Source organism: Taeniopygia guttata, chromosome 2, assembly GCF_048771995.1.
Source record: "Taeniopygia guttata chromosome 2, bTaeGut7.mat, whole genome shotgun sequence".
In the NCBI taxonomy this organism is placed as follows: domain Eukaryota; kingdom Metazoa; phylum Chordata; class Aves; order Passeriformes; family Estrildidae; genus Taeniopygia; species Taeniopygia guttata.
In genome coordinates, this window is record NC_133026.1 from 61249616 (window position 1) to 61276122 (window position 26507).

The 26507-nt window shown below is 37.6% G+C and overlaps 1 protein-coding gene across 6 annotated transcripts in view; it reads left to right on the forward strand.

Annotated features, from left to right (window-relative positions):
- Nucleotides 1-26507, forward strand: part of GMDS (GDP-mannose 4,6-dehydratase) — a 407595-nt gene that overhangs the window by 50979 nt on the left and 330109 nt on the right. For all 6 annotated transcript variants that reach the window (XM_072924089.1, XM_072924090.1, XM_072924091.1 and 3 more), the window contains exons 2-4: nt 9499-9543; nt 13491-13578; nt 16896-17005. In XM_072924089.1, coding sequence (XP_072780190.1) covers nt 9499-9543; nt 13491-13578; nt 16896-17005 — 243 coding nt within the window. The remainder of the gene's footprint in view (nt 1-9498; nt 9544-13490; nt 13579-16895; nt 17006-26507) is intronic.

The following is a 26507-nucleotide window of genomic DNA, read 5'->3' on the forward strand; positions in this document are numbered from 1 at the left end:
TTGCCATATTTAAGTGGTAGTGACTTTGTAATGAAAAAGTAGATACTATTTTCTTCACGTTGCCCTTTTTTACAAAACCTGCTGTGTTTGTTCAGTTAAAGCGTACCCTTATGTCCCTTGGCAATTAAAAATTTTATGAATTTTAAAGAGGTAACACTGATCCTGTATTTGGCTTTTGGTAGGAGTAAATGTAACAGAGCAGTTTACAAAGTTAGTGAGACAGGGAGGTTTCCATAGAATTTCCTGTAGTTCCTAGGGTGCAAAGCCACTCAAATGAACTGCAAAGAAACTTTGAGATTAGAGGAAATCACTATGAATACAGGCAAAAAAAAATTAAAATATGTCCCATGTACTCCATTTCTCCAAAGTGTGCAAAGACAGTTAAATTTAACCAGGTTTTTGTGCAATAGTAAGTGAAAAATGCTTGTTATTGTCAAGGTCTTTAAAATAATCTGTTTTGATGCTTCTTAAAAGCTTGTTCAAGTGTTAAATAGCTTTTCTGTTTTCAGACATTCGTGCAAAACTGCATAATTCATTGGGACGAGACTGATGTGGAAATTTTTAAACTATTGTTTAAAATGTGGAAATGTTTAAACTATTTAAAGAGTTGCTTTACCTTGATCTTGCTCTGCCCTTACCTTAATTAGGAAGCTGTTCATGAAAACTACCTTGCTGAAAGATTTCTTTTGTTTACTGCACTTGAAGATGATGCAGAGGGTTTTTGCTAACTCAGTCTTCAGGTGATTTTTAATACTGTATGAATTGAAGGAATTGGTATTTTGCTGGTGGTTTTGTGGTAGTTTTCTATTCCAAATCCTGCTCCTGACAGATAGGATAAGCAAACGCAATTGCTCACTTTCCCTTTTCTAGTTCCCTTAGACAAAAACCTTGGCAATTAATGAATATGGGTGGTGTTTTTTTTCCCTTTTGAAGCTGACAAGGGAAAACTCTGAAGTTGGGTACACAAGGCATTGTATGGTATCTGTAAAATATAAGGATGACCTTCTGCAACCTTCTCTGAAAAAACACTGCATCCTTTTGCTATCGCCCAGATAATCCTTATCCTGCTTGGCTTCTCGCCACCAGGAAGCTCCGTCCATGTGGCATCAGAGCCCTTGATTAGCGAGAGCAGCCATGTGGAACAGAGGTATCACGTCTAATGTCTAATTTCAGTCAATTTATATTTCATGTTTTGAACATGAGTGCAGCTTTTACATAAAGTTAAGCATCTTCACTAAGAGTTGTCTTTGCTTAGAGAGGAAGGTAGGCACTGTCTGAATAATTACTTCTGTTCATTCAAGGATGTTTTACTACAGAGTTAATGTTTATTTACAGTTGTAGTATAGAACATACATAGTGTATTAAAAAAAACCCCAAACCCCAAGTAAATCCTAAACTATAAAAAGCCCAAAACCTTAGGAGCATATTTACTCTTGCTTAAAAATATTCAACAAATATGAAACTGCTCCTTGGCATAATAAAAATATTTTGCAAAACATGGAATTTTGGCAAGTGTTACCTTTGGAAAAAAATTGTATTCAAATCTTTGTAGACCATGTGTGTTTGACTTCCCTAATTGTTTTTCTATATTTATTCTTTGGATAGGACAACATTTTGGAAGGCATAAGAAGAATTTGTTCTCTTAAGTTTATCATTTTGGTTTTTTGGCTTTTCTTTTTTTTAAATGAGTGAAAGTGTGGATTTATGTGGGGAGGACTCAAAATGCATAACATACCCTTTTTGTAAGGAAGTGTATGTGGGTACAGTAAACTCTGGGGAACTCTTAAGAGCTCTCCTGCTAAATTTCTCCCATTACTGTTTCTTCCATTTCTCCTGAACAAAAGGTATTACAAATAGTTAAGTAAAGACAGTAAATTACTATATAGCATTTTGGTCCAAATATTTATGCTTTTCACAATAATCTAGCTTTGGCATTTCTGTAGGTTTTTTCTTGTTTGTTAGTTTTGAAATTTCAATCATGTTTTCCCCTTTCTATTCCATTGCAGAACTATTAGGGAGCTTATTTCTGTGATTGCTCTTTGGGTTCTTTTAGTTCTTATTTTATCCCTTACAGGTGTAAAGAGAAATCTGAGCTGCCCAGAGATCAGGGTGTTGATGACCCCAGTTAGGCTGTCTGGTCCCTTGGCCACTCTGAATCCACAACTCTGAAAGAGCCCATCTTTTAAAGACTTTTGTTGAAAATTGGGAAGTTTGGGGATCTTGAAATAAAAAGATGGAAATTGCATAAATTAGCAGAGTTACTGAAAAAAATTATTTATGCTTCAGAAGATGCCAGAACAGTGAAAACTGGGCTCAGACCATCCAGACTGGGAGAGGCAATACCGAAGAGAGTTATGACCAGTTGTAAGGCAAGCTGTTTACTCCTAGAACTTGAAATGTCCAGAAACAAATATTTGCTCCCATGATTTGCAGATCATATCACTGCAGGATCAGCACTTTTCTTCCACACAAGCAAATACTGCAAGACTGAGAGCTGTTGAAGTTATAACAAATGGGATTTTCAAATTTCACACTATGCAAACTTTTAAGAAAATAAGATGTGGGTTACTGTGCACTGCTTCCCTCCTCCAACTGGAGTATGGTTTCTGGTTTTGTGTTTATCTGTACATTAACCACATTTCAGTCAAAATTATGGTATCCATCTGTAATGCTGGGTACAGAAGGATGAATTAAAAAACTTTTTCCTTTATTTATCTCTCCTTTTTTAGGATTTGATCTCATGCAAAAAAGGTAGCAAGTGAGATATTTATTTTGTTTTGTCTCAAATAACTGACCTTGCACTCTGTTAGGAAACATCTTGGGCTAAACTTAAGGTAAAAAAACTCAGGAGGTGAGCAGGAGTGGAAGAAAGCCTGCTTGAGCTATCAGTCTAAGAGGCTGGTGCTGCTGTGGTGAAAACAGCTTTAACCTCGGCAGTGCATTAATCTGCTGCAGAAAGGATAAAAAGGAAGAAAGAAAAAATTGGCTCTGTCTAGGAGTGAGATGAGTCCAATATTTCTGGTAGGATGTGTGTTGAGCTGTGGTCATAAGTTCAGGTGGCCTCCCCAAATTACAGTGATTGTCATGTTACTGCTGCTGTTATTGGTTTTCCACTGTAGGATGTTAAAGGTGGCATGCCAAGATGTCATATTTTTTCCTCCTGGGGTCACTTGAGAGAATTACTCATTTCCTTTAAACATAAAAGACATAGAATTCCTTCTGAACCCAAATTTTCAGGGCTTTATGGATTTTTACTGACAGTTCTGAATTTTGAAATTTTGATGTCAAAGTTATTCTTCTGGGGGCATAGCCTGCAGCTTAGTCCTGGGTTTCCTGGTTTCTTTGCCGTCTGCAGTAGGTTTTGTGTGTTTGGGGTTAGTTTGCATTTGTTGCATCTTGAGGGGTTTCCCCCTGAGTCACTGTGAGTCACTTAATGGGGCTGTTGGCTTAGTCTGGGTTCTTGACAATAAAGCAGGTCCAAAAAAGCTCATAACTGCTGATGATTGGAGCTGCTCTTGTTCTTTTGGAAATGTGAAAGACCATCTGATACCAGTACCTTTCTGAAGGCAGGAGGAAATAGGGATGGGCAAAACATAATCTTATGGCTTTTTAAATTGTTATGGGTTTCCCATTACGTACACTAGAAGTAGAAGTCTAAATCTGCATCTGGAAGTTTGCCCATATGATTTACATTTCCATGTTGATAGACATAATCTTCTAATCTCTATGCTTTCACTAGTGAGACAGAAAAGATAGCTAGTTTTCTTTCAAATTCAGAGTTCCTAACTGGTTTGATTTATATTAGTGTGCTAATATATTAGTATACAATACTAGGCATTCAAATTTAAATAAAAAACTAAAGTTTTGTAGCTCTTAACTTTTACAAGCTTTAGAAGGCTCTCTACTGAGACTACTCTACTTTTTAGTAATAGTTCTTTGAATAGGTCTGAGAACTAGCAGTTATTTTGAGTATCTTGATGCCTGAATGTTTAGGGGCATGATTTTTATGTTTTTTCTAAAAAGCTGTCAAGCACCTGACTGTCATCACTGGGAAATTTGTGGTGTGCTTGGACATAACACACTATGTGCCACAGGTTCCTGCAATCAAGAAAAAAAAAAAATTATCTACTCAGTTTGTTGGTTGAGGGGAGATTTATGTGATAGATACAAGCTGTTTGGTTATTGTAGAATATCATATGAGTTTAGACTAAAGGTTTTATGTATTTAAATAGCAACACTTAAAAAAATCAGCACCATTTAGCTGACATACCTTACTGTTGTTGGCTTAAGTTAAGCCAAACTGGTTGGTACAGAGCAAACTTGAATTGCAGAGGTTTATTCTGTTCATGTCAGCCTTAGAGTGGTGCAAGGCTTGCTCTTTAAATGAGGGGTCTGTGTTGAGGTTCATAGTAGAATAGCAATAAATATTGGTGATGTGAATAATGTTGTTTTAGATAAAGACAGCTGGAGGGAGGAAGAGAGGGAGAAGTGTATTGGTCTTCTCTGTAACTGCACTTGCAGCTCTGAATATAACTTAATAGTTCACCAGTGGAATAGTGTGTGAGGTCAGATGGAGCTCAGACTAGGAAATAACACAGTGATTCATTTTTCCAAAGCAACTTTGCTTTTCTTTTGCTTTTAAACAAATCTTAATTGGAACAGAGTAGTGTAAGTAGAACACTTTCCTTGTTGCTAACTTTTCCTCCTGCTTAATTTTATTTTGTTTCACTGCAGTTAATGAACTACAAAAACCTTTGATTAAGTGGTCAATCTTTTAAAGCAAAGATTATTTTTTTTTAACATTTACTGCCTTTTCACTTTTTCTTTTTGACAGCAGGAACAAAAGGACACTTGTTTTTATATTCTTACTTGGCCAGAATACAAATCAAAATAGCAAAATAACTACTGCATTTGGAGGGTGGCAGCTTTAATAAATCAGTTAAATATTTCAGAGTTCATAGTTCTTCCTGTTTTTAGTATGGGGAATTTTTTATGAATGCTTTAATGCTTTACCTCGATTATCACCTTGAAGACTTGAGACAAAGTGTAGCACTGTTCTTTTTATAGTATCTGTAAAAAATTACTGATTTCCTCTGTAAATCACTGGAAATTATTAGAAGTATGCATTTTTCAACAGAAATAACTTTTCACTTTATTACTTTCATGGATGTTTCATTTTTGAGGAAGACTGCTCTAGAATGCTATGAACAAATGAATAGTTGTTACAGAGTGCTGTTAAAATCAGTTGGGTGTTGCTTTAGAGTGGTGTGTATCTCCTGCCCCAAAGGATCTACCACCATACTTCAGTTCAATAAGTCTCTGAAATAGCATTAGCTTCTAGCTGTGCAAAAGTTCAAAAGTTGACAAAGCAACAATTTAATTGTGCAAGGCCACCAGTGGCACTGCTACCATTAATGGGTAGATGGATTATTCATTCCAACAAGGCTGAATGAAAATGGTGACTCTGGACTGTTTCTTATGTTGTTGCAGAAAGGTGCTTTTAGGAAATAAAACTTGTGTCCTAGGGATGAAAGTGTGCCTCTTTTTTCCATGCGCTTTTCTCCAAACAGATTAATTGAACCTACCAAAATTTAACTTCAGCAGAGCACAAATATACTTATTAGCTCAAAAGGAATTGAGAACTGCTAAGAATGGCCTTGATAATTGACATACCCCTTTAGTTTGAACTTCCACAAACTCACCTTTGTAGTTATTCCTAAGGGCATGGCACTAGGCTCAATCAATTTTGTGTTTTATAAGTATAAGCATCTTTGATTTCTTCTGTGGTATGTGGAAAACCATTACACATTTTTTTCAAAGGTGTAATGAATTCTGAATACTTGATATATTGTGGGGTGTTTCTTTTCAAATGTTTATATTACTCCCCTGCAACTGAGAGCCCTTTCTCCTCAATGGTACAGTCATAGTACACTTGCATCATTTATATTAGATCTTTAATTCTTTCTTCCCCCCCTTCTGAAAAAGTACTATACCTCCTCTTCCTCTTGAGCTTTTTCCCTTGATCTCTTTTCCCCTGTTTCTTCATTCCTCTTTGTTAGCAGAGAGGAGCTGTGGGGAAGAAGGAGTCCTCTGGATTAATAATGCTCAGGCAGGGCATTATTTAATTCCTGAATCCGAGAGCTCTGTGGAAGGATGTTGGAACTGGCCAAATCAAAGAAAGAGGATGAAGATGGCTTACATGTCAGGGTGCTTCTACAGCCTTCCCTGGATGTGTCACTATAAATCCCAAATTAGTTCATTGCAAATGGAACTTGCCTGTGTAAAACAGTGCAAAATAAAGGAGGTTGGATTGCTAAACAGGCTATTGAGTTATGCTTGTTTTCAGTTTTCTGTATAAATTATCCTGTTATTTGCTCGTGGATCAAGTCAAACTTGATACTGTTTTTATTCTCGATGATTTTGGCAAAAGACTGTCTAACTACTTTGTCTCAATTTCTTCACCATGTTGAAGTGTTTTTCTTTGATAGTGTGTCAAAGCTTATTGAAGTTTTTGACATTAACTGCTGTATTAAATATAAAATATTGCATCCTAAAGTTGTCTTGCGCTAGTTTATATGGCTGTTTTCTTTTGTCTGGGAATTTTACAGACATGTTGTAAGACAGCTGCAGTTGGAAACCTGCTGCTGTGTCTTGGAAGCCAGCTGAAGGATCATTCTTTGTATGAGCTTTCAAACTAGTATTTGGCTGAAGACAGCACAGAAATTCAAGTCTGAGATGCCAGAGTGTGCTGATGAGGAACTGTTTTAACTGAAGTGGTTTCTTTAGTCAGTCTTGTTGAACTGTTTTGATTGTTCTAGCTGGTCTGACATATCTGTACAGAGCCAGGCCCCATTGTAATGTACTGAGCAGCCTGTAGGCAATTTTCTTTCAAAACTGTTTCTCCACAGACAAGGACCTGCTTCTGTTTTCTGATATTTTATTAATTTGTTATCAACTGAATATCATTAGCTGGGTACTTTACATTAGCAAAACTAAGCTCTCAAATGAAGTATAATAGCACCTATATTATATTATAATTTAACACCTAGTTCCTTTAATATCCCTTTTCTGGTTCAGGGATTCCTGTATCTTGAAAACTTGGTGGTATAAATGCAAATCAGTAGCTGTGATAATAGAATTTATTTGTGTAATATATGTCTCTCCTATGGCTAAGGGTTTAAATCACTTTACAAAGCTTATTATTGTTTACTCCCTGACCTCTTTAGGAGAAGATGGAAATGCACTGTCCTTACCAGCTGCAAACTCTTTGAGGCTTTGATGGCTGTTGTGATTGCCATTCCCACTGACAGGCTGCTGTACTGAAAAGAAAAGGAAGGGAAGCATGACCCCTGGGGCCGCGTGCGATACGGTATCGCGGCGCAGGAGTGCGCAGATCTGCGCTGTGTGCGATTACCAGACGCTAAATCAGCTGTGCTGTGCCAGAGCCAGAAAGCAGGAGCTTTCACACTTGCTGCCTGTTTCCCACTCATTGTAAAGCTCTGCCCTATCACTTGATAGACCTGGAAAGGAAGTGCAGAGGAAGCAAGTGCCACTGCTGGTTCAAAATGTTCCAGGGTAACTGGAAACTTTGAGCAATGGCCTGGGTGAGAAGAACAAGACCTTATTGACAGGGTTCAATCCTAGTTAAGTCTGTTTCCCATCAACTTCCTAAGTAATCACAGCCTTTCTTTTTCCTCTCCTTTGCACTCTCTGGGTCCCCCACTTTTACCTCCTTTTTAAATTTTATTGTAGTGTACTAAGCAACCAAGGAGAACTTGGAAGCTTTACCCTCTCGGCTAAATCCTAGAGGAATTGCTAATGAAAAAGATGACAAAAGCATTAAAGGTATCTGTTACCTCCCCCTTTGCACCCATGTTTCTCTGGATTTTCCATCCAATAGTCTTTGAATTTCTCCTTTCAGTAGGACTGTGTTCTTATAATTTGCTGTACATATTCTTCCAGTGAAGCTGTGGCACATGTGGTTTGTTATTTTCCCAATTAACCGGTGTCATAGACTGCTATTACAGGGCTCTAGCCCTGTGAAGATCTGTGCATGCACATGTTCATGTTGTGGGAGAAAGATGGAAGCTGAAACTTTTAGTTTCAAGGCCTTTGAGACTGTGTGAGACTTCATGAAACATTTATATTATCCTTTTCTAATGCTGCAATTTTAAAGATGGAGCAATGTGCCCCTTGTGCACTGTACTGTGCCATTTTGCATTCCCAGGATTTTGCTATCAATAGAGTAAGCAATTTCACTTGGCAGCCCTGCTCCTGTAGGGCCTCCTAGAGCATCTAAAATTTCTTACTTTAGTGTGTTATTCCTCTTAGGCTCTGTATAAGGCAAAAAAAATCATTTAATATGAGGTAAAAAGAAGGAGCAACATGCTTTTAAGGGATGATCAGAGAGGGATGTGTGTTTAGTTTTGCCCTTAAATGTCTCTGGCCATGATTATTACAGAGCAGATCCACATAACAGAGTCTAAACCTGTAAGTTTAGGTGGCATCTCATTGTTTTTATGGTCTTTTTGTAGCAAGTCATTTGGGTCTGGTGGAATACATTCACATATTGAAGGAACAATAAATTCAAGAAGTGAGTGAAAGCTGTAGACTTTCAGCATGTGTAATCATTGAATTGGTTAGTGAGAACTCTTTTGGAGGGGTAAACTTTGCTGGATAGATGGTGGTGTGTACATATTTGTAAAGGTGATATGACTTATTTGTTTTGGTAATCCTGGCAATATTCATGCCAGGAGAATCCTCTTATTTCAGGAAAATGTGTGCTAGCACATGTTTTATAGTTTTTGCTTTTGAGGAGCTTAATAATTTAAGTTTGACAAGGATTTCACAGGAGGAAAAAAAAAAGAAAAACCCCTGAAATTAAATTACCCAATTCTCAACCTTCAATGATATATATTTAAGATCTGAAAGTGGCTTTTATTGTGTAGTTTAAATATAAGGTGTGCTAGGGATTTTTTTTGAAACCTCAGTAGGTCAGGCAAGGCAGAATTATTGCTGCCTTCAGAAGCCTTGTAGAAGGAGTGCCTGGGCAAGGGAGACGCCAGTGTGACAAGGTGCTACAGAGGCATGTTGGTTTGCAGAGAATGCGAAGCTTGTACTATTTTTTTTTTGCATGTTTTTCTTTCCCTATCTCCAAAATAGTTCGAATTCAATGACCATGGTTAGGATATTTTAGAAAGATAGTCCCCAGGCAGTTTATAATGGAACTTGGGAAGAGATTCAAGAGATGGGAATTCTCAACCAGCATTTGTAAGCAAGTAATCTTAAAATATACTGCTTCATAGTCTAAAATTAACTAAAGAGAGACTGTAGTATTTTTAGGTTGGTGTATGAATCTGGAGAAATCAAAGTATAGGCTTGTTACCCAGTCTACTCACTACAAATTTTTTTCTTCCCTCTTTGAGATCTTAAGCAGTCCAAATCTCCCAGGCCTATTCAATGTGTTTCTAACATTTTCCTATATCTTGCTCTTCTCAGGATGGATCGTACTTGGCTGAGTTCCTGTTGGAAAAAGGCTATGAGGTGAGTGACTCGGTGCCTGGCTGCAGGCTGATGGAGTCGTTTGGATGCTGCAGCTCCAGCCCACTTCCTCTGCTTCTGTCCTTCTCTGTGTATGTTTTCCACTCCGGTCCTAGATAACAAATCAAAACTCCGGAGAGGAATGTGCAACATGGCCTGTAATCATGCCAGGTTATTGTACTATTTATCATCTAATGTCCACTGGTGGATTCCCTCTTCTCCTCGGGGTATAACTGCTTTGCATGTTTCCCACCAGCTCAGATAAGCAGTGACCTGTGTGAGCCAAAACTGTAAGGAATTAGGGAATAATTTATGATGCAATGTACCACATACAGGAATAAGAATCTCTTGTTTGTTCTCTTTCTCCACCTCTCTCTCCACAGTAAAGGCTCCCATTTTTTGGCAGTTATATTTCAGCAATGAGAACCTTGCATTTTGCTTTCTCTTTTCAAAAAGGAAAAAACAAACCCTAAAACAAAATCCAAACAAGAAACCCCAAACAAACTGCACTTTGGTACAGTTACTTTCTACCTTTTCTCTTGGATAAATTTACTATTGCTTAGCACGTGATTTTTGCTTTCTTTTTCCTTGAAAAAAAGGGGGTGTGATTCCTTGATGCGTAATTTTCTCTGGCAAAAATCACATTTCTTGTGGTCCAACAAAGCAACAATCACATTGTTGCTATTGTTATGATTTGAGGGGTTTGAACCCCTCAAATGTGGGCATAAATGTAAGGTCTTTGTAAATGTTGATCATACAAAATGCTTCTAAAGTGTATGATAATGGAAGGAAATGGGGTGGTCTAATTAATCTCCCCATAATGTAGATTAATGTAGTATTTTTTTGTGGTTTAGTAAAAGTTAATACTCATTTTAATTTTGAATTTTATTATTTTATTATTTTTGTAATACTGCTTCATAGCTTATTGAGAAGTCTCTTCTCAGCCAGTCTGTGCTTCCCATACTTTTGTACCAGGTTAATCTTGCCTTAATCATTTCTTTGGCTTTATTGATTAATTTGGTTATTAAAGTTTGTCTTTAAGTGTTGTAAATTGATTATTCTTTTTTGATTATTATTTTATTTGATTATTTTTTACTATTTCTTCATTCCATTTGGGGATGAGGGATATCATTGTGGCTTCTTTTCCTACTTTGAAGGTAAAAGCACATATTGTCTCATAGTCCACAATGAAGTTGGAAACTGATAACAGCAAATGAAATATAACCCTTTCAACAATACAATGGTTGCTATAATTGGGTAGAGTTTTCGCTTTCTATTCTTTAACTTTCCATCAATTTTTTAAAAATTCTTTCCTGTGCTCCCATTTAGAAGCCTCTATTCCTAAATAACTGAACACAAGCATGCGTATGATAACTGATCACCTCCTTAGTTGAGATGCTTCTTTCAACTTCCTTTTCTTTTTCAAATTCCAATGTATTTGAAGATCTAGCTCTGTTGAGAAAAATTCACTGATACATTCTTAACTAGATTAAGCAGTCTGCACACATTTTGGCCTGTCACAGAGTTTGCATTTCACTTGCAATTCTCTGTCCCATGCAGACAAAGGTACCTTTCATCAGTTTTCTTACACTAATATTGCTGTCATGGATTAAGCCTTTGGCAGGTTTTCTTGCTCTTGCATGTGCATACCAGAATAAGGAGTGGGAGGAAAAAGAAAAAAAAGAAAAAAAAATAGCAGGCTTCACATGTTTTTTTATTATCACTGGTTGTAACAGGCTCTCTGGATTTCTCTGTTTACTGACTCTTTTGAAGTCCTGGGACAGTTGCATTTAGCACATCTAATTGGTCAAAAGTTTGTATCAGTCATAAGCAGACACAAAGCTCTTGCAAGCCCAATGTTTCATCAAGCTTTTGAGCTGGCAGGGTTTGACTTATTGGTCAACCATTCAAATGAACATGAATTTCAGGATGACTTAATTCAGAGATAGATAATTGAATGCTCAAGAAGTCTCTCATCAGAACTTTAAGCCAAAATATTTTATTTTGCTAGAAGAGTCACAGAATAATTTAGTTTGGAAATGACCTCCAAGATCATCCAGTCCAATGGTTAACCCAGCAGTGCCAAGTCCACCACTAAACTATCTTCCTAAATGCTAGATCTACTTGTCTCTTAAATACCTACAGGGATGGTGACTCAACCACTTCTTTGGGCAGCCTATTCCAGTTCTTGACAACCCTTTCCATGAATAATATTTAATCTAAACCTCTCCTGTTGTTAAGCACCTCATTTTGCTTCCTTCAGAATAATTGTTGCATTAAAACTGCAAAGTCTGATATTTTACTCAGCAAATAGTTTGAGTACTCAAAATATTTTTAGCATCATTTTTGAAAGTGAAGTCATAGTGAAAGTGAAGCTATTATGAAAGTGTTTCTCTGTAAACTTCATGTGCCTATTCACAGAATCTATAAAAATTATTTTGATAGGGCTTTTAATTACATGTTGTTTATAATGTATGTTTATAAATCCATCATTTGATGGAAATTTCTTTATGGGTGGCACGTTTCTCAGTGCCTCATTGTTCCTGAAAGTGCAAATGTTTTATTCAGTTGTGGAAAGTTTAGTTTGAATTGTAGAACATGGTACATTGTGAGCAATGTGTCAGGACACACAAGTGATTTTCTGCAAGGAAATTGGCATAATAAATTTGACCTGTAAGTTGTAAAAGCGAATTTATTGAGCTCTTTTAAATCTTGCCACCAAAATGTCATTCTTAAATCAGTGAACTGGTTTCAATCTGCAGTTGTGTGCACTTTTTGGTTAAATTTTGGATTTAAGGGGGAATGAAAAATATTTTCTTTGTCAATAACCATAGCTTGTGTTATGTGTAAAATAAAAACCCCCAGACTAAACCAAAACTCCTAACACTCCTGTTCCTGCTTCTATATTCTTGCAAATTAACATGAAGTGGGAGAGTAAAGGGATGGCCTCAACAAACCAAGGCTAGGATGCATCAAAGTACAAGGGGTCACTTTCAGAAATAAAAGCCAGGGAGAGGTGGAGGACAATCAGATGCTTAAGCTTGATTTCACTTGTGCAAGCACAACTTCTGTAGCTGGTAACCAAAGCTAACATGAATTTTGGCAGCAGACATCATGGGGCTGTCTTATAGGACAGGAGGAAACAGGGTCAATGTTTGAAAAATTTATCTAATGTATTAGGCAAAAATGGTCTTTTCTTTAATGTTAGTCAGGGCCAGTGTAGCTTTTTTTCACTAGGTTTTTTATCATGGCAGGTGAAAGGAAATTCCCAACCTGGGTTTCAGCCCTAGGCTTATGTCTGTGTCTCTTGCAACCTACTGGAAAACAGCGACTTGTGAGGTTTACAAAAGAGCACTGACTATTCTGGCTGTTCTTCCAGCACCCCAGAAAGCAAATGGCACCTCATTTTTAAAATACATTTGGGCCTTGCAGCTGCTTCTCCTTCTTTCCCCTTGTCTCCCTTCTTTTTACCCTTCTCTCCCCTCTGTTCACTCTGTCCTTTCCATAGCCCCATCTCCTGCTGTTGCTTTTTCTATGCCCATCTCTGCCTCCAGAAAGACTTCTCTACAACCAAGGAGCAATGGTTTTCTTGGCATTCACACATTGCTTCTCCAACTCCAGTAATTGTCAAGCCTCACTCACTAGAAGATGGTGCTCTGGGCAATTCTGTGTGTTTTCTGTACTGTGTGTGATATTTGGGCTGCTAGTGGTGTCAACAAGGGAGAAGGGGAAACCACTTAATGGCACTAAAGTAAATATGACAGCACCTGACCTCATCTCGCAGTATCATGTTTGTGGATTGGATAACTGTCCATCTTTAGGAATAGAGACAAGCTCTGATTTCCTGATGAAAGGGTTAGGCCCACGTACACAAGAATTTTGGGTGATGGTAATGAACATTTTCATCTTAATGTTTACCACTTTTCCATTTTTCCTTGTTCAATTCCCAGGTGCATGGCATCGTTCGTCGGTCCAGTTCTTTTAATACAGGCCGGATTGAACACCTCTATAAGAACCCACAGGCTCACATTGAAGGAAGTAAGGCTTTGCTTTTATATTTAAGGTGGTATATGTTATATTTAATCTGGGCTGTTTGGTGGAGAAAGTTCCCTGGGGGCACAAAGGGAATTGAGTTTTCTTCTGCTAGTGTTAGCTAGCCGCTCTGTCTTAGAAAGAAAAATTACCATTTTTCCTCTGAAGAAGATATGGCATGAAATGTGGATACTCTTGTGTGTGAATTTTTAAAAGTGGAAAATATGAGAGGGAACCAGGAAAGCACTTTGTCATGTAGAAATGCTGCCATGGTTCAGAAAGAGCTGGCAGTAGTAGTTAAAAAATGGCTGGGCCAGGAAAATGCTATGTGATGTTAAAAGTATTAAGATTTCAGAGTAGTTAAACATGGTGTTTTTGAAGCAGTTATCTTAAGTACTCCACTTGTGTTTCCTCCTGACCTCCATGGTGTCTATGGAGGTGAGGGTTTGTAAATAGCCTGTATTGAGAGCATGGATAAGACATGATCAGTTCTTACTGATGATAAGAAGAACAAATCTTTGGACCCTCTGAATTCCTGCATCCAAGGAAGGGAGTACATGCCTTACCTAAGGAAAGGCATTGATCTTGGAAATTTGCTGACAATTTAGTGTATTCTCTGTTATCAATCATAACGGTTGGAAAGTTGAAATTATTACCTTTAGTGTACACATGGCAAAAAAATTGTTTGTTTTATCTTAAAGGAAGTTAACTGGCCTCTTAATGAGAAACATCTCCAATGTTGGATGACTCCAGTTCAGCAGAAGGATTGAGCACTTTAACAAGCACACAGTTCTCCATGATGTGTCTATTTTGTAGAGCTGTGAAAGCTGTCCTAAATAGTCCAGTTTAAGGTATTGTTAACAACCAATACCTCCATGGTGTTAAAAAAATCACATCTTTGAAGTCTGTTTCACACCATGGTTAAACACAGCCTAATTTGATCAAGTTTAATATATAATGCAACTTGCAGATTTCCTTTGGTCTTTGCTTGTAATTTTTATTTTAAAGATGCTTAATTTCTGACATAGTATTGTTCTGATTAGTTACTACTTACTGCACACTGCTCATTAAAGTATCTGATTAAGAGAGGGGTATAATTGAACAAAATATCTTTATGAAGAATACTGAAACCTGTTTTTCTGTCAAGAACAATGTAAGAACTGTTTCCCATGACTTGCATTCTTGGCTCACAAGGTAGAATGAAGAAAATGAAATCAGACAGGAGCCTGTGCATTGTGAGGATCATCTTGTGGTTGTGAAAGGTGATTTAAGAAGACAATGTAGATCACAATAAGTATATATACAAACATTTAAGGAAAGGGATAGAAGGAAGAAAAGAGAAAGCAGATGTTAATTTATCCCTCACTTCTTATCTCATTTTCCTTTAACTGAAGAACGTAGCCACATGAATGGGAGGAGAAGGAATTGGACTTGGAATCTCAGGAAACTGAGATTCATGCTGCTCCATGGAAACTGTTTGAAAACAATGGGTTTCCAGGCAGTACTGGAGGAAGCAAAGAAGCAATAGTGGTTGATGTGAGCAAACCCTAATTTTGTCTTTGCCATGTGTGTTTTTCCTGTGAGGAATCGATTGCATGTTGCAAGAACATGAAAGTGAACCTCTTTGTATGAAAAAAGTATGGAGCACAGGAAGGAAGACAAAGCGTATCCTAGAGCAAGCCCTCCAGCTGTTGCTTGCTAGGGAGACTTTTAGACTGGATAATATTACTGTGTTTATGAATCTGTGGACCAAATAAACTCCATTTCTAGTAAGTCTTTCCATTTAGCCTTTCACTCTTGAAAGGCCCTATTTTTTCATGAGCCAGGAGGGAACATATTCCTGCTCCCCTTCAGAAAGGCCATTTGGACCAGAAGCTTTGAAGACTTGATGGTGGACCAAAACAAGCACTCTCCTTGAAAGCACTAAATTTTTGGTAATAGTGAGCTGGTGTCCCTGTTTCCTGGGTCAGCCCAGCTGGCAGCCCACCTTCCCCTGGGAAGCTCTGAAACTACACTCTGGCCTGGGGGTCATGGCAGGACTGCATGTCTTTGGTGTAGGAAGAGGAACACAGGCTCTGGCATCTCTTTCCTGCCTAGCCACAGCTTCAGCTGGGTGTGAAGTCTCTTCAGAATGCCCTTTTCAACTGATATTGATGAGAAAACAAATTTCAAGAACATACCATGCCTGAATTACTTTATTGACCTGAAGAACCTCATGTACATATTAAATGGAAATGTGGATTCGCATCTCTTGCAATAAGCCTGGTATTTCAGGACTAAAAAAATTTTAAATTATTATATATTACATATTATTATATATAAAAATTATAATTAAAAATTTAAATCTATATAAATATGACAAGCAAATATAAACAGCCAATTCATCAATATTTATGACTTTTTATTGGAAAGATCTGTGAATAACAGTGTGGTTGTTTGATTTCTCAGTTTTATTTTAAATATGAGCAAAAAGGAGATATGTTTGTGAATTTAACTTTTGCAATATCTTCTTGACAGGTCAGGGTCTGAAAACAAGGACAACTTGATAAACCATTGCAACTTGCTCTTTAAATTTTGACAGGAGCTGGTTTCATGCTCACAAATGAAATAAACTGATGTTTGGAAAGGATAAATAACATCTGTATCTAACCAATTTTGATATTTTGATGCATAGTATCACAAACCATGTTTCATTGTCAGTTAAAATGTTCTCTTAAATTCCTTTCCAGTGTGCATCTGTATGTTTTTTTTAATGGAAAAACAATAGTAACAAATGCAGCCGATTGTACTGAAATATTCTCTAAATGTTCACCTACCTAGTAGATACATTACACATTTTTGTTGTGTCGTGAAATTACTCATAGTGAGAAACTAAAACATATGTAACATTTTGGGAAGGAGAAGAAAGCCATTGGTGGATGCCTAAGAAGTTATTAAAACATTTTTGAGTGAAATATTGGAAGCCCAAACTAAAAAATGCCCTATTTTTGTGACTGGAATTCTGTATCTGATATTGAGCTTATTAATACAACCTGGGAAAATGAAGTTGTAAGCTACTAAACAGATGATATAAATGTTGGTAGATAAATAAGATTATTGAAAAAATAATCTGAAATACTATTCTTTACTCCTATGGAGAAATGTATTTTGTGGTTTAAGCAGAAGAGAAAAAAAAAACAAGCAAAACCAAGTTTAGCTGGTAATCTCTTGACTTTTTCCAATAAATGTTTACTCAGACCTTGACCTGAAATAGCATATGGACCAAAAATGCATTATTGTTCTGAGATTAAAGTGTATTAACTCTGTATTCTTAAACTCTGAAGACATGAAGCTGCACTATGGGGATCTCACAGACAGCACCTGCCTGGTGAAAATCATTAATGAAGTCAAACCCTCTGAGATTTACAACCTGGGAGCTCAGAGCCATGTCAAGGTGAGTAGCCTTCTCTAGCACTGAGAATTGTGAATGTGTGGTGGTGGTGTCAGTATGTTACCTTGATTACTTTGACTGCAGCATTTATAGCAGTTTTAACAAATGTTGATTTCATTAGGTAAACACTGCCTTCAGTCAAGACAGTCGTGTTTGCTGTGGTGCTAAATTACTGCATGAGTTTGCTACTCTATATTAAGATGTCAGAAGAAGAGAGGTTTAATTGTCATTGTCAACAAAATCTGCATGCTTAAAAATCTGGTTTTTTCTGCCACATGAAACAACTTTTGCTGTAGACTTTGCTGCTGATCAGTCCTAGCTGAGAAATTATGCAGTCTACTTAGGCCAAGCAGTACTTAAAACAACATTATTTGGATTTTTAAAAATAACATATAATATGTTAAAATATACACATACATTAGAATGCATCACTTCTACAAAAGCTTCTTCTATACGAATTTTCATACAGGCAATACTCTTTGAAGTATTGACCTACAAACAGTTGGTTGCTACCTGCAGTATTGCAACACTTCTGGTTACAAAAAATCAAGTTAGAGAAAGTGGAATAAAAAGGGGCCATTAAAAACTAGTAATTTGACCCTGGCAAGTACTGCTGCAGCCAAGGGATGGAAAATGAATAGCAGAGGCAGTAACTTTGTGGTTTGCCTCTCTTAAGCTACCCTGCAGTAAAAGCTCTGTTTACTAACAAGCGACCAGTATTTACTTGCAAAATCCTCATTCATACTTCATGATTACAAACCGAAGCTGATGTCCAGGTAGCAAATTGTCACAAAAATAAATTGTGTGTCAGTCATAAGTCCTGTCCATATTGTGTGCAATGTGTAAGCATTCTAAAGTGATAATATTTCCTGGCTTCTCTTGAAGTGAGAAGTCAGAGTATTTAAGCTCCTGAAAATCAGTTTGGCTTTAGTTTTCTGAGTAAGCCCTCCCACAAAAAGCGGTGTGTTGTTCCTATCACTGTAAGCATTGAAATGCAGCAAGAGGAAATCACATGGAAAAACTGCAGTTATTTGACAAAACATACAGCACATAGCAGAATACAGACATGAAATAAGTATAAATCTGCTTTTAATTTGCTTGCATGGTTGAATTAACTGTGTTAACATACATCTGGTTTATTAGCTCATGTACAGCACTATAACAACAGGGGTGTATTAGTCCAAGAGCAGAAGATGGTCCAGAAGATAACTGAACTGCTGCTTTGCAGACTGAACTCTGAACCAGCAAACTATACTGGATATTTGCAGTCCACAGCTAGGTGTCCCAGCATCCCTCCTCTTGAACTGGTTCACTGTATAGCAATCTCTGTGGGAGTTACCTGTCCCACTTAATTTGGGACTAGAATGTTAATACCATGCTAACATCATCTGTCTCCATGCGCCTGCTGCAGCTGCAACAGCTCGGTCACAGCACTGGGAGGGCATGAAGGGGTAATAGTGGTGCTTGTGCTGCTGCTATAGTTTCTTGGATGATTCTGCCATGGTTATGGGAAGGATTATTCTGCAAATGTCTTGCTGCATGATTAGCTCAGTTTGTTAGAGCGTGGGGCTAATAATGCCAAGGTTGTGGGTTTAATTCCCATATGGGCCATTCACTTAGGAGTTGGACTTGATGATCCTTCTAGTCCCTTCCAGCTCAGACTGCTCTATGACTCTGAGCCAATGCAGATCTGGTGCTGACTCTTGGCTTTTGGAAATCTAATGTCCTAATGTCCTGGAGGATGATGAAAATGGCTCTATTAGAAGCTGACCTGGATGCATCAGGCTGATACTTAGGCAATGTTAGCAGTCCTTTGGGAAGTGTAGACGAACTTCTTCAAGGTGTGCTTGCTTCCTAGCATCTGTAGTGTTGCACTTGAGGAGAGAAGATAAGCACCCCAAGTCTGTAGATTAAGGTGGTCAGGGAAACTTGAATCTGTTATTGGTAGGAGTTAAAAACAGTCCGACAGTGTTTAGCATTTTAAAACAATTCCCAGTGTTGAAAGATGAGTAGAACTTGACCATCTGTTCACATGAAGGTCTTCACTAAACAGCTGTTAGCATTAGACTGTGGTTATATAAACTTAATTTGTGTATATCATGTTTGGGGAAGGAGGGAAGAGAACTTCTAATCTTAGCTTGCTTCACATTCTGGTCACTTTGAACCGGTGACGTCTTTGGGATTTTTTTGGTGGTGTTTGTATTGGCTTGTGTTTATGCAGAATAAAGTTTTCTATCACTCTCACTTCCAGTTAGTTTGTGTGAGCCGTGCAGAAATGAAGGAAAATAAAATCATAGGAAGTTGGTCTGGTTTCCTGTAGGAAACCAATGAAGATGAAATTGGTTCTTGGAATGAACCCACAGTAGTCTGGGAAATACTGTCAGAGAAGACGTTTTTCTGAATCATAAATAGTGAGGACTGTGACTCATAAACTAGGTCACTGGAAGGCTGATCTGATCTTATACATGGGAGAAAGTGAGAGAAGACTGAAACTTGTTCCTTATTAAAAACAGTAAACTCAACTGAATGATATCATCAGTAGGAACAAATTATCCACTGTGCATTCCTGTCTGTTTTGGTGAGAAACAGGGATTAGCTCTCTGCACTGTGGCTTCACCATGGGATGTTTAGAAAACAGTAGCACATTCACTTCATAGCTACTAAATAAACAGTTTAGCCTCATTTTCTCTATTCAGTCTTTACATGTCCTCCTGCTTTGAATTGTAGTTCTTTGGGAATCTGGTGAACTGACTATGTTTTGTTCTTCATTTAATTTTGTTTTATGGGAGTTCACAGTACGTTGATTGTAAATAATTACCTATTATTGTGTATAGTAGCATGCAGATGGCTTGATCCAAATTCTGTTATCCATAACTCTATATTTATATCCCTCTGTTGAATGTCTTCAAAATCAATTATCCAAATGTAGGTTGTCTAAAATGATGCAAATGTCTCTTTTTGCACAGTCTTTTAGAGGAGGCACACACATATAGATGTAAAATTGGAACTATTTTTTCTTGCAGGACAGATGATCACATCACTATTTGAGTGCACTGTAAAATTATGTTTGTTTTCTTTGAGTTGTACTGAACTAGTGAAGCTGGCAAGTATTATTTGACGAATTTTTGAATCCAAAAGGCAGTGTAACCTCAGTAAAAGATATCTTTATTTTAACACTTGAAATTTTTCAGTGTATCTGAGCAGTTAAATGTGGGCTGGTTTCATGGCTTGCTGTCTAGTAGTATTAAATAGCCTGGTCAGTGCATAGGTCTTCAGAGCCCAGGGAGGAAAATCCCAATTTACGCAAAAGCCTCACCCATGTCTCTTACTGAATCCTGAATCTGTAGTTGGATGCTGGTTGGTGGGAGTGTTATATCCACAGAGAGGGGAAACTTGAAGTACACAAGCAAATGTTTACATCATATAATTTCAACAGAATTGCAGAATGGTTGAAGGTTAGAAGGGACCTCTGGAGACAGCGTAGTCCAACCCTGCTACTCAAAGCGGAGTTATCTAGAGCAGCTTACAAAGAACTTCGCAAAGTGTTTAGTAGGATGGAGACCCCACAACCTCCCTGAGCATCCTGTTTCCTCACCTGTTCAGTTCCTTCTCTCTTACAGTAAAAAACTAGCACACACCACCACAAATTTTCATATTTTTAAATGGCACGTTTCCTGTATTTCAATTTCTGACCATTGCCTCACCTCCTGTCACTGTATACTGCTGAGAGGAGTCTGTCTCAGTCATCCTTTCCTATCCCACTCATCAGGTGACACATCAGGGAGATCACTCTCTGAACCTTCTTCAGACTAAACAACCCCAGCTCTTTCAACTTTTCCTCATATGACAGATCCTCCCATTCTTCAGCCTTTTTTGGGTTAAGACTACCCTGACCAGTTCTTCCTTGACTGTAAGAATTGTCTGTTCATAGCATTTCCCCTTGTGAGCTGTTCAGTCACCCACGCCAGGTTATCAATGCCCTCCAGAAACCTTCTGGATTGTACCTGCTGCATTGTCCCCATAACAGATGTCAAGATGGTAAAAAACACCCATGAGGACCAGGATATATCAAGATGAGCTTTCTTAGCTTACCTAAGACAGCCTTTCTACTTCTACATCACATTCTAAAGCCAGTTTGCATCCCCAGACTCCTCATGGTCTGAGGAATATGAACCATATGAGAAACAGGTCATCTTTATAATTTCCTGTCACAGTCTTTTATGGGATGTTTCTTCCAGCAGTTGTAATTGTGGTTGTGATAATTGCTGGGGGGGAATGGTGCTGTGCAACTGTATAGTGAAGAAGGTGGTTTTGGGTCATGGCATGGAAGCTGGCTCCTATTTAGTACAAGAGTGAATCTGATAATTAAATCTATACATAGCTGGCTTTCTCCTGCAGGTTTTATCAGTGATGTTGTAGGGGCAGTACTCTTCTCCCATCGCTTTTCTATCCATGCACTTAGTAGAGCTGAAAATCATCTGTGACAAAGTCTATGTTGCAGAGGATCTGAGACAGTCTCACATGAGGAAGGTGCTTTCATGGCACATGTACAGCGAGTGCTTGGCAACGAGGAAAGTCGAGGCACTGAATAACTTAGTGTGGAACTAAGTACTGAAGTCTCCTGATTGCAGAGTTCTGGCATCCTTTCAAAGTCTCATGCTGTTCAATAGCCAGGTTTGGGAATGTGCCCTCCTCACAGAAGAGCTCTCTATTAAAGCTCCTTATGTTGGAAACTCTTCAGTTTGGTTTCCCTTAGCTTTAGATATCTCAGTAACACTAAACAAAATATCTCTATCATTGTCTATTTGATGGATTAATTCTGAAAATAATTCTTTTGCACTGGAGAGGCTTTTGTAGTATGGTCCATTAAACAGGAATACGCCTCTAATTTGTTGAGTTTTTTTTATCACACATAAGTATCATTAACAAGTAAATCTTAATGATGCTACCTCTATTTTTATGTGCTAACTGTATGTACACAGTTTGGTTCTGATCCTGCAATGCTTTTTTCATGGCAAAAATAGTGGTGGTTGTTGTTGGGCACTTTAAACTTTTTTTCATTAATACAATATTGCTTATGTGAAACTGTAGGCTAAATAATTCAAAGAATTAATTGTAAAGCTTTTCCACTATTTCACTATTAGCAAGGCTGATAATTGCTTATAATTGCATACTTCATGGTTTATATACTGTACTTTGGGGTTCTTATCTTTCAGTATGCTGTTTAAATATTGCACGGGTTTTAACTTTCCTATGAATGTCACAGAAGCTCACAGCTTCTGATAGATCCTGGATTTTTTTCTATGTTTTATAGAAGAAAAATTTTGGCTGTTCAGTGTAACAAGATCTAGTCTAGTTAATTTTAAAGAATATTAGCAATACTCTGTAGAGATGTAGTACAACTTATTCACAGGAAAAAACATGCCTAACAGACCTTAATTTTATGTCATTAGAGAATTTTGTAGCTAGGCTTTATAGAATATGTCATCATCTCAATATGATATCAAATTCCTTCTAATTTAGCATGTGTGGCTGTTCAATTTGTTAGCCAAAAGCTGAGTTTCCAAACCTGATTTATACGATCAGGCTGTGAATATGGAGCCTTCTGCCCTAGGGTACCTCTGATTAGTGTAGGACCCCTGTGTGGAGCTGTGGTTCTGTGGCGTGCTCAGGTACCTGTCAGTCTCCTGTCATCTGTTTACTGGTGGTGGCAGCTTGTAACACCAGCCTTGGGAGCACAACCTCGCTGGAAAACCAGCAAACACAGTATTTGCACAGGGCTTTAGATGGTGGGCTCTTGGTCCTTAGCCAGGACAATTAGGCTCTCTGCTGTAAATACAAAGGAATAAAAACTAGCTGGGCTACCTTCTACCCTGCAGTGTTTTTGCTCATGCTGGTATTACTCAGGGTGTGATCTTGTAGGGTGCTGAACTGTCTTAGTTTAGTTCAGCACACCCTTTTAACTGCTTTAACTTCAGACTGTTGCACTTGTTCGGATGCTCTCCTGAGTTTTGTGCAGGATGATGTGTCCTTGTGGGATGGAGTGCACCAGAGGGCAGAGTAAGCCTCTCAAGTGATTCTTTCAAATGCTTATATGTGTTGTTTTGCTGTGTACCTTAAATTCTTTAAGTAATCTAATTCCTTTTGAGTGGTCAGGTTTTAGGTAGCTTTAAACTTGAAGTATTTTGGGTAATGCTTTTAGTATAATATGTGCAGTACCTGTTCAAACAGATTCTGTGTGGCCTGGAAGGAAAGGTAATTCCAGTAATAGTTAGCAATTGGAATTATATATGTGTCTTCACTTGGTTCACTAAGTATTTATTGCAACTTTGTACAATCCTGTAATTGCAGCTTATACTGTCAGACTAAATAGATTTAAAACCAAGTGTTAGCAAAAAACTTAGTGCAACAATTAATTTTATTAAACAGATTAACTTTAATAGTTAACTATATGTATTATAGCTGCAAATGCTATGAATAAAAAGAACAAGGGAATAATGCACTCAGTGGTACTAGTATTTATTAACAAATACAAGCTTTAACAAATTGCTTCCCAAACCAAGTACTGTTTATGTTAATACCAATTAGAAAATTAAGGCATTATGTTTATGGGTATATTTTAACTACAGAAGAACTCTCATGACCTCTGCTGCAGGCTGGTATTGCCTCTGTGCCCTCCTATTCCATATTTCTCATTTTCTCCTTACCTGTGCCCGCCCTTCAAGAATAAAGCCCCTCCTTTCTCCCTGCTCTTGCTCTGTACTAAGGTGTTCTTTCCCTCTCTGTAAAAAAATATACAAGAGTTCAAATGCTTTTTGGATCACAGTGACATTATTTATAATTCCTGTGAAAAGCTTGCACTTTTTTAGTCTTTCTTTTTGCTGTTTTATCTTATGAATCATTTCCAGGGTAAATGCTGAAGCACATTCCTGCAAATACGTTACTTAAGTGTATTGGGAAAGGAGCCATGTAAAAAAAAGTAGTCCTTAATCAGGGATGCAAAAAGAACCAGACTGAGCCCTGAGACAGGACTTTTCCATATGGTTTAGTAATTAAAGAGCAGAATGTACCCTGTCGCGGATTTTAACTGAAGATTATAGATTCCTTTAAGAGTTTTTTTTGCAGTTTTCAGTGGGTGTCTCTTGCATGATATTTTACAAATGCAAGCTGTGGACTTTTTTCAGCTGCTGTTCTTGTTTTGTGCAGTCACATACAAAGCAGGCTGAATGCTGTGATGAATGAAGTGGTGTTTATCTTTGTGACCCTGATGACGGGTAAAGTACCACCTCCTTCATCTCGTGCTTTGTGTGTGGCTTCTACTTGGAGGCTCTGTGATTTGACTTCCTAACTGACTTCTGAATTTTATGTCTAGTGTAGTGAAGGGGGGCAGCCAGTGAATCCATGTTCATTCGGTGCCATGGCCCCAGTTACATCTGGATACCTGCTGAAATCAAATGCTTAGTAAGCTCTGCTGATGCATAATTAAATTGCAAATTTTAAAATAATTGCTTTAAAGGATATTTTATTTAGAGGTGGCCTATAAATGGAAGTTGGTTAACTTGGATTCCCTTTTCAGAGAAGAGTGGTATATCATATAATTCTACTTTTGTTTGCAGTAATCAAATATCTGCTGTTAGTGTAGTAATTTTTTTTTTAGTACGAAAGTAATTGCTGAAGTGGTTTCGGCTTCTGGGCATGAGCAGGGAGGAGTGATCAAAAACTTCCCTGAGAGTTTTCTTCTAACAGCTGCTGCAGGGGAAGAGAAAGGTGAGGGAAAGGGAAGGCAAAACCAGCTGTGGCATTCACAGCGTTGTATTTCTTGTGTCAAATAGATGGCAGCAGAGCGTTGTACACAATGGAGCAGCTCCATCCTGGAATGGGAATGGGGGGGAATGACACTTCAAGCTGACTTGTATCAACTGCAGCCTTGAAAGACTTGTCTTTTGGCATAAAATAGGGAAGAAAGCTACTATTGATAGTGCAGGCGCATAGAGGATGAAGAAGGGTATGAGATGCTATAAAGTACTGAATTTCTGGAGTAGTCCCAGGTGGCAAAACTTAATCTTTTAAGGTATGTCATCCACTCATGCAACATGATTGAAATCAGCTAACATAATATGCATGTCAAAATAAAGAGACAGAAAGAAAAAGAAAGTATTCACAAGTTGCAACTGAAAGTGATATACAGCTGCCTTGGGGTACTGTAGGAGTTGGCCAGAAAGCCTATATTTTATTTAAGTGAGTTAGAGAAAGGAAATGTCAGTCCTCAATCAAGCAAGCATTCTTTGGTAAGGTTTACTTAAATGTCAGCATTCTTAGGAAAAGAGCTGCAGTCTGTTCTGCTCTGATCCCCAAAATTAGATTTGCTATTAAAATGGGTCAAGCTGCAGATCTGTCTCTTGAAGTGTTTGATTAATAAAACTAGTCCAGGGTTTGGCTTAGTATTTATTAAGTACAAAATTAATGGCTGCAAAATAGCTGCAGTCATTGTACGCATTAACATATTTTGTTTTATGCTCATCTACATCTAAAATTTCAGAGCAGGGCGATCCCAAAATAAAAGGTGGAATTGAAGGCTTTGATGTCAATGATTGCTCAAGCCCTTAGATTTTAAGGTATCATGGTAGAAAGGTGTAAAAAAAGTTGCGAAATTATTATTAGTAATATATCATTATGCATCTAGAAAATGTGTCAAGGCTGGAAAAGTCAATATGGGGTGCTATCTTATTTTGTAATATATTTTATTTTTCTTACAGCTCTGAGTGCAACCATCCTGGCTGAGAATTAGCTTTATGGTTATATTTATGATAGACCACATTAAGTATTTATTTTCTGTAAACGTGCTTTTTAACCCAGCTGCCTGAAAACTATTGCAGCAGCTTAGAGTTATCTGGGAGGTTTCTATTTTGATAAGAACTTGTTTCTCATATAATTACATTTATTTTCCCTTGATTTGATATTTTAGTGATCCATCAACCCTCTTCATCAAGTTATTAAGAAACCCAAACCACTATGCAATTTATTTTTTACAGGTTTAAAGAAAATTATATTTGACTCACTTTGAAGTGTTGCAATTAGTGCAAGCTGCTGCAGTTTACTGAGATTGGAGGGTAACACAGGTCTGCCAGAGTGTAGGTGATTTTCAGTATCGTTCATCATTCCCTGTGGAAAGTGTTAATGTAGTAACTGTGACTTTTGGAGCTTTTTCATTGTGCTTAAATTACTGCTCATGCAGAAGAAAGTGTGTCTATGTGTGGGTTTTTTTTATTCTTTTGCTTATTTTATTATCGTTTATTTTCTTAAAGTGGCGATTTTAAGAAAAATCTAGGTATAACAAGGTATAACATATCTGCTATATGAACATGGGTCAAGCTATGAAATTAAGGAAATGCATGTGATTTTTTTGGATGAGTAATAATATAAGGCTATTTTAATACATTTTTTCTCTTGCTAAGTGTTAAATCTGTTATATAATTTAATTCCTTTTTCATTGTGTCTCTGAACA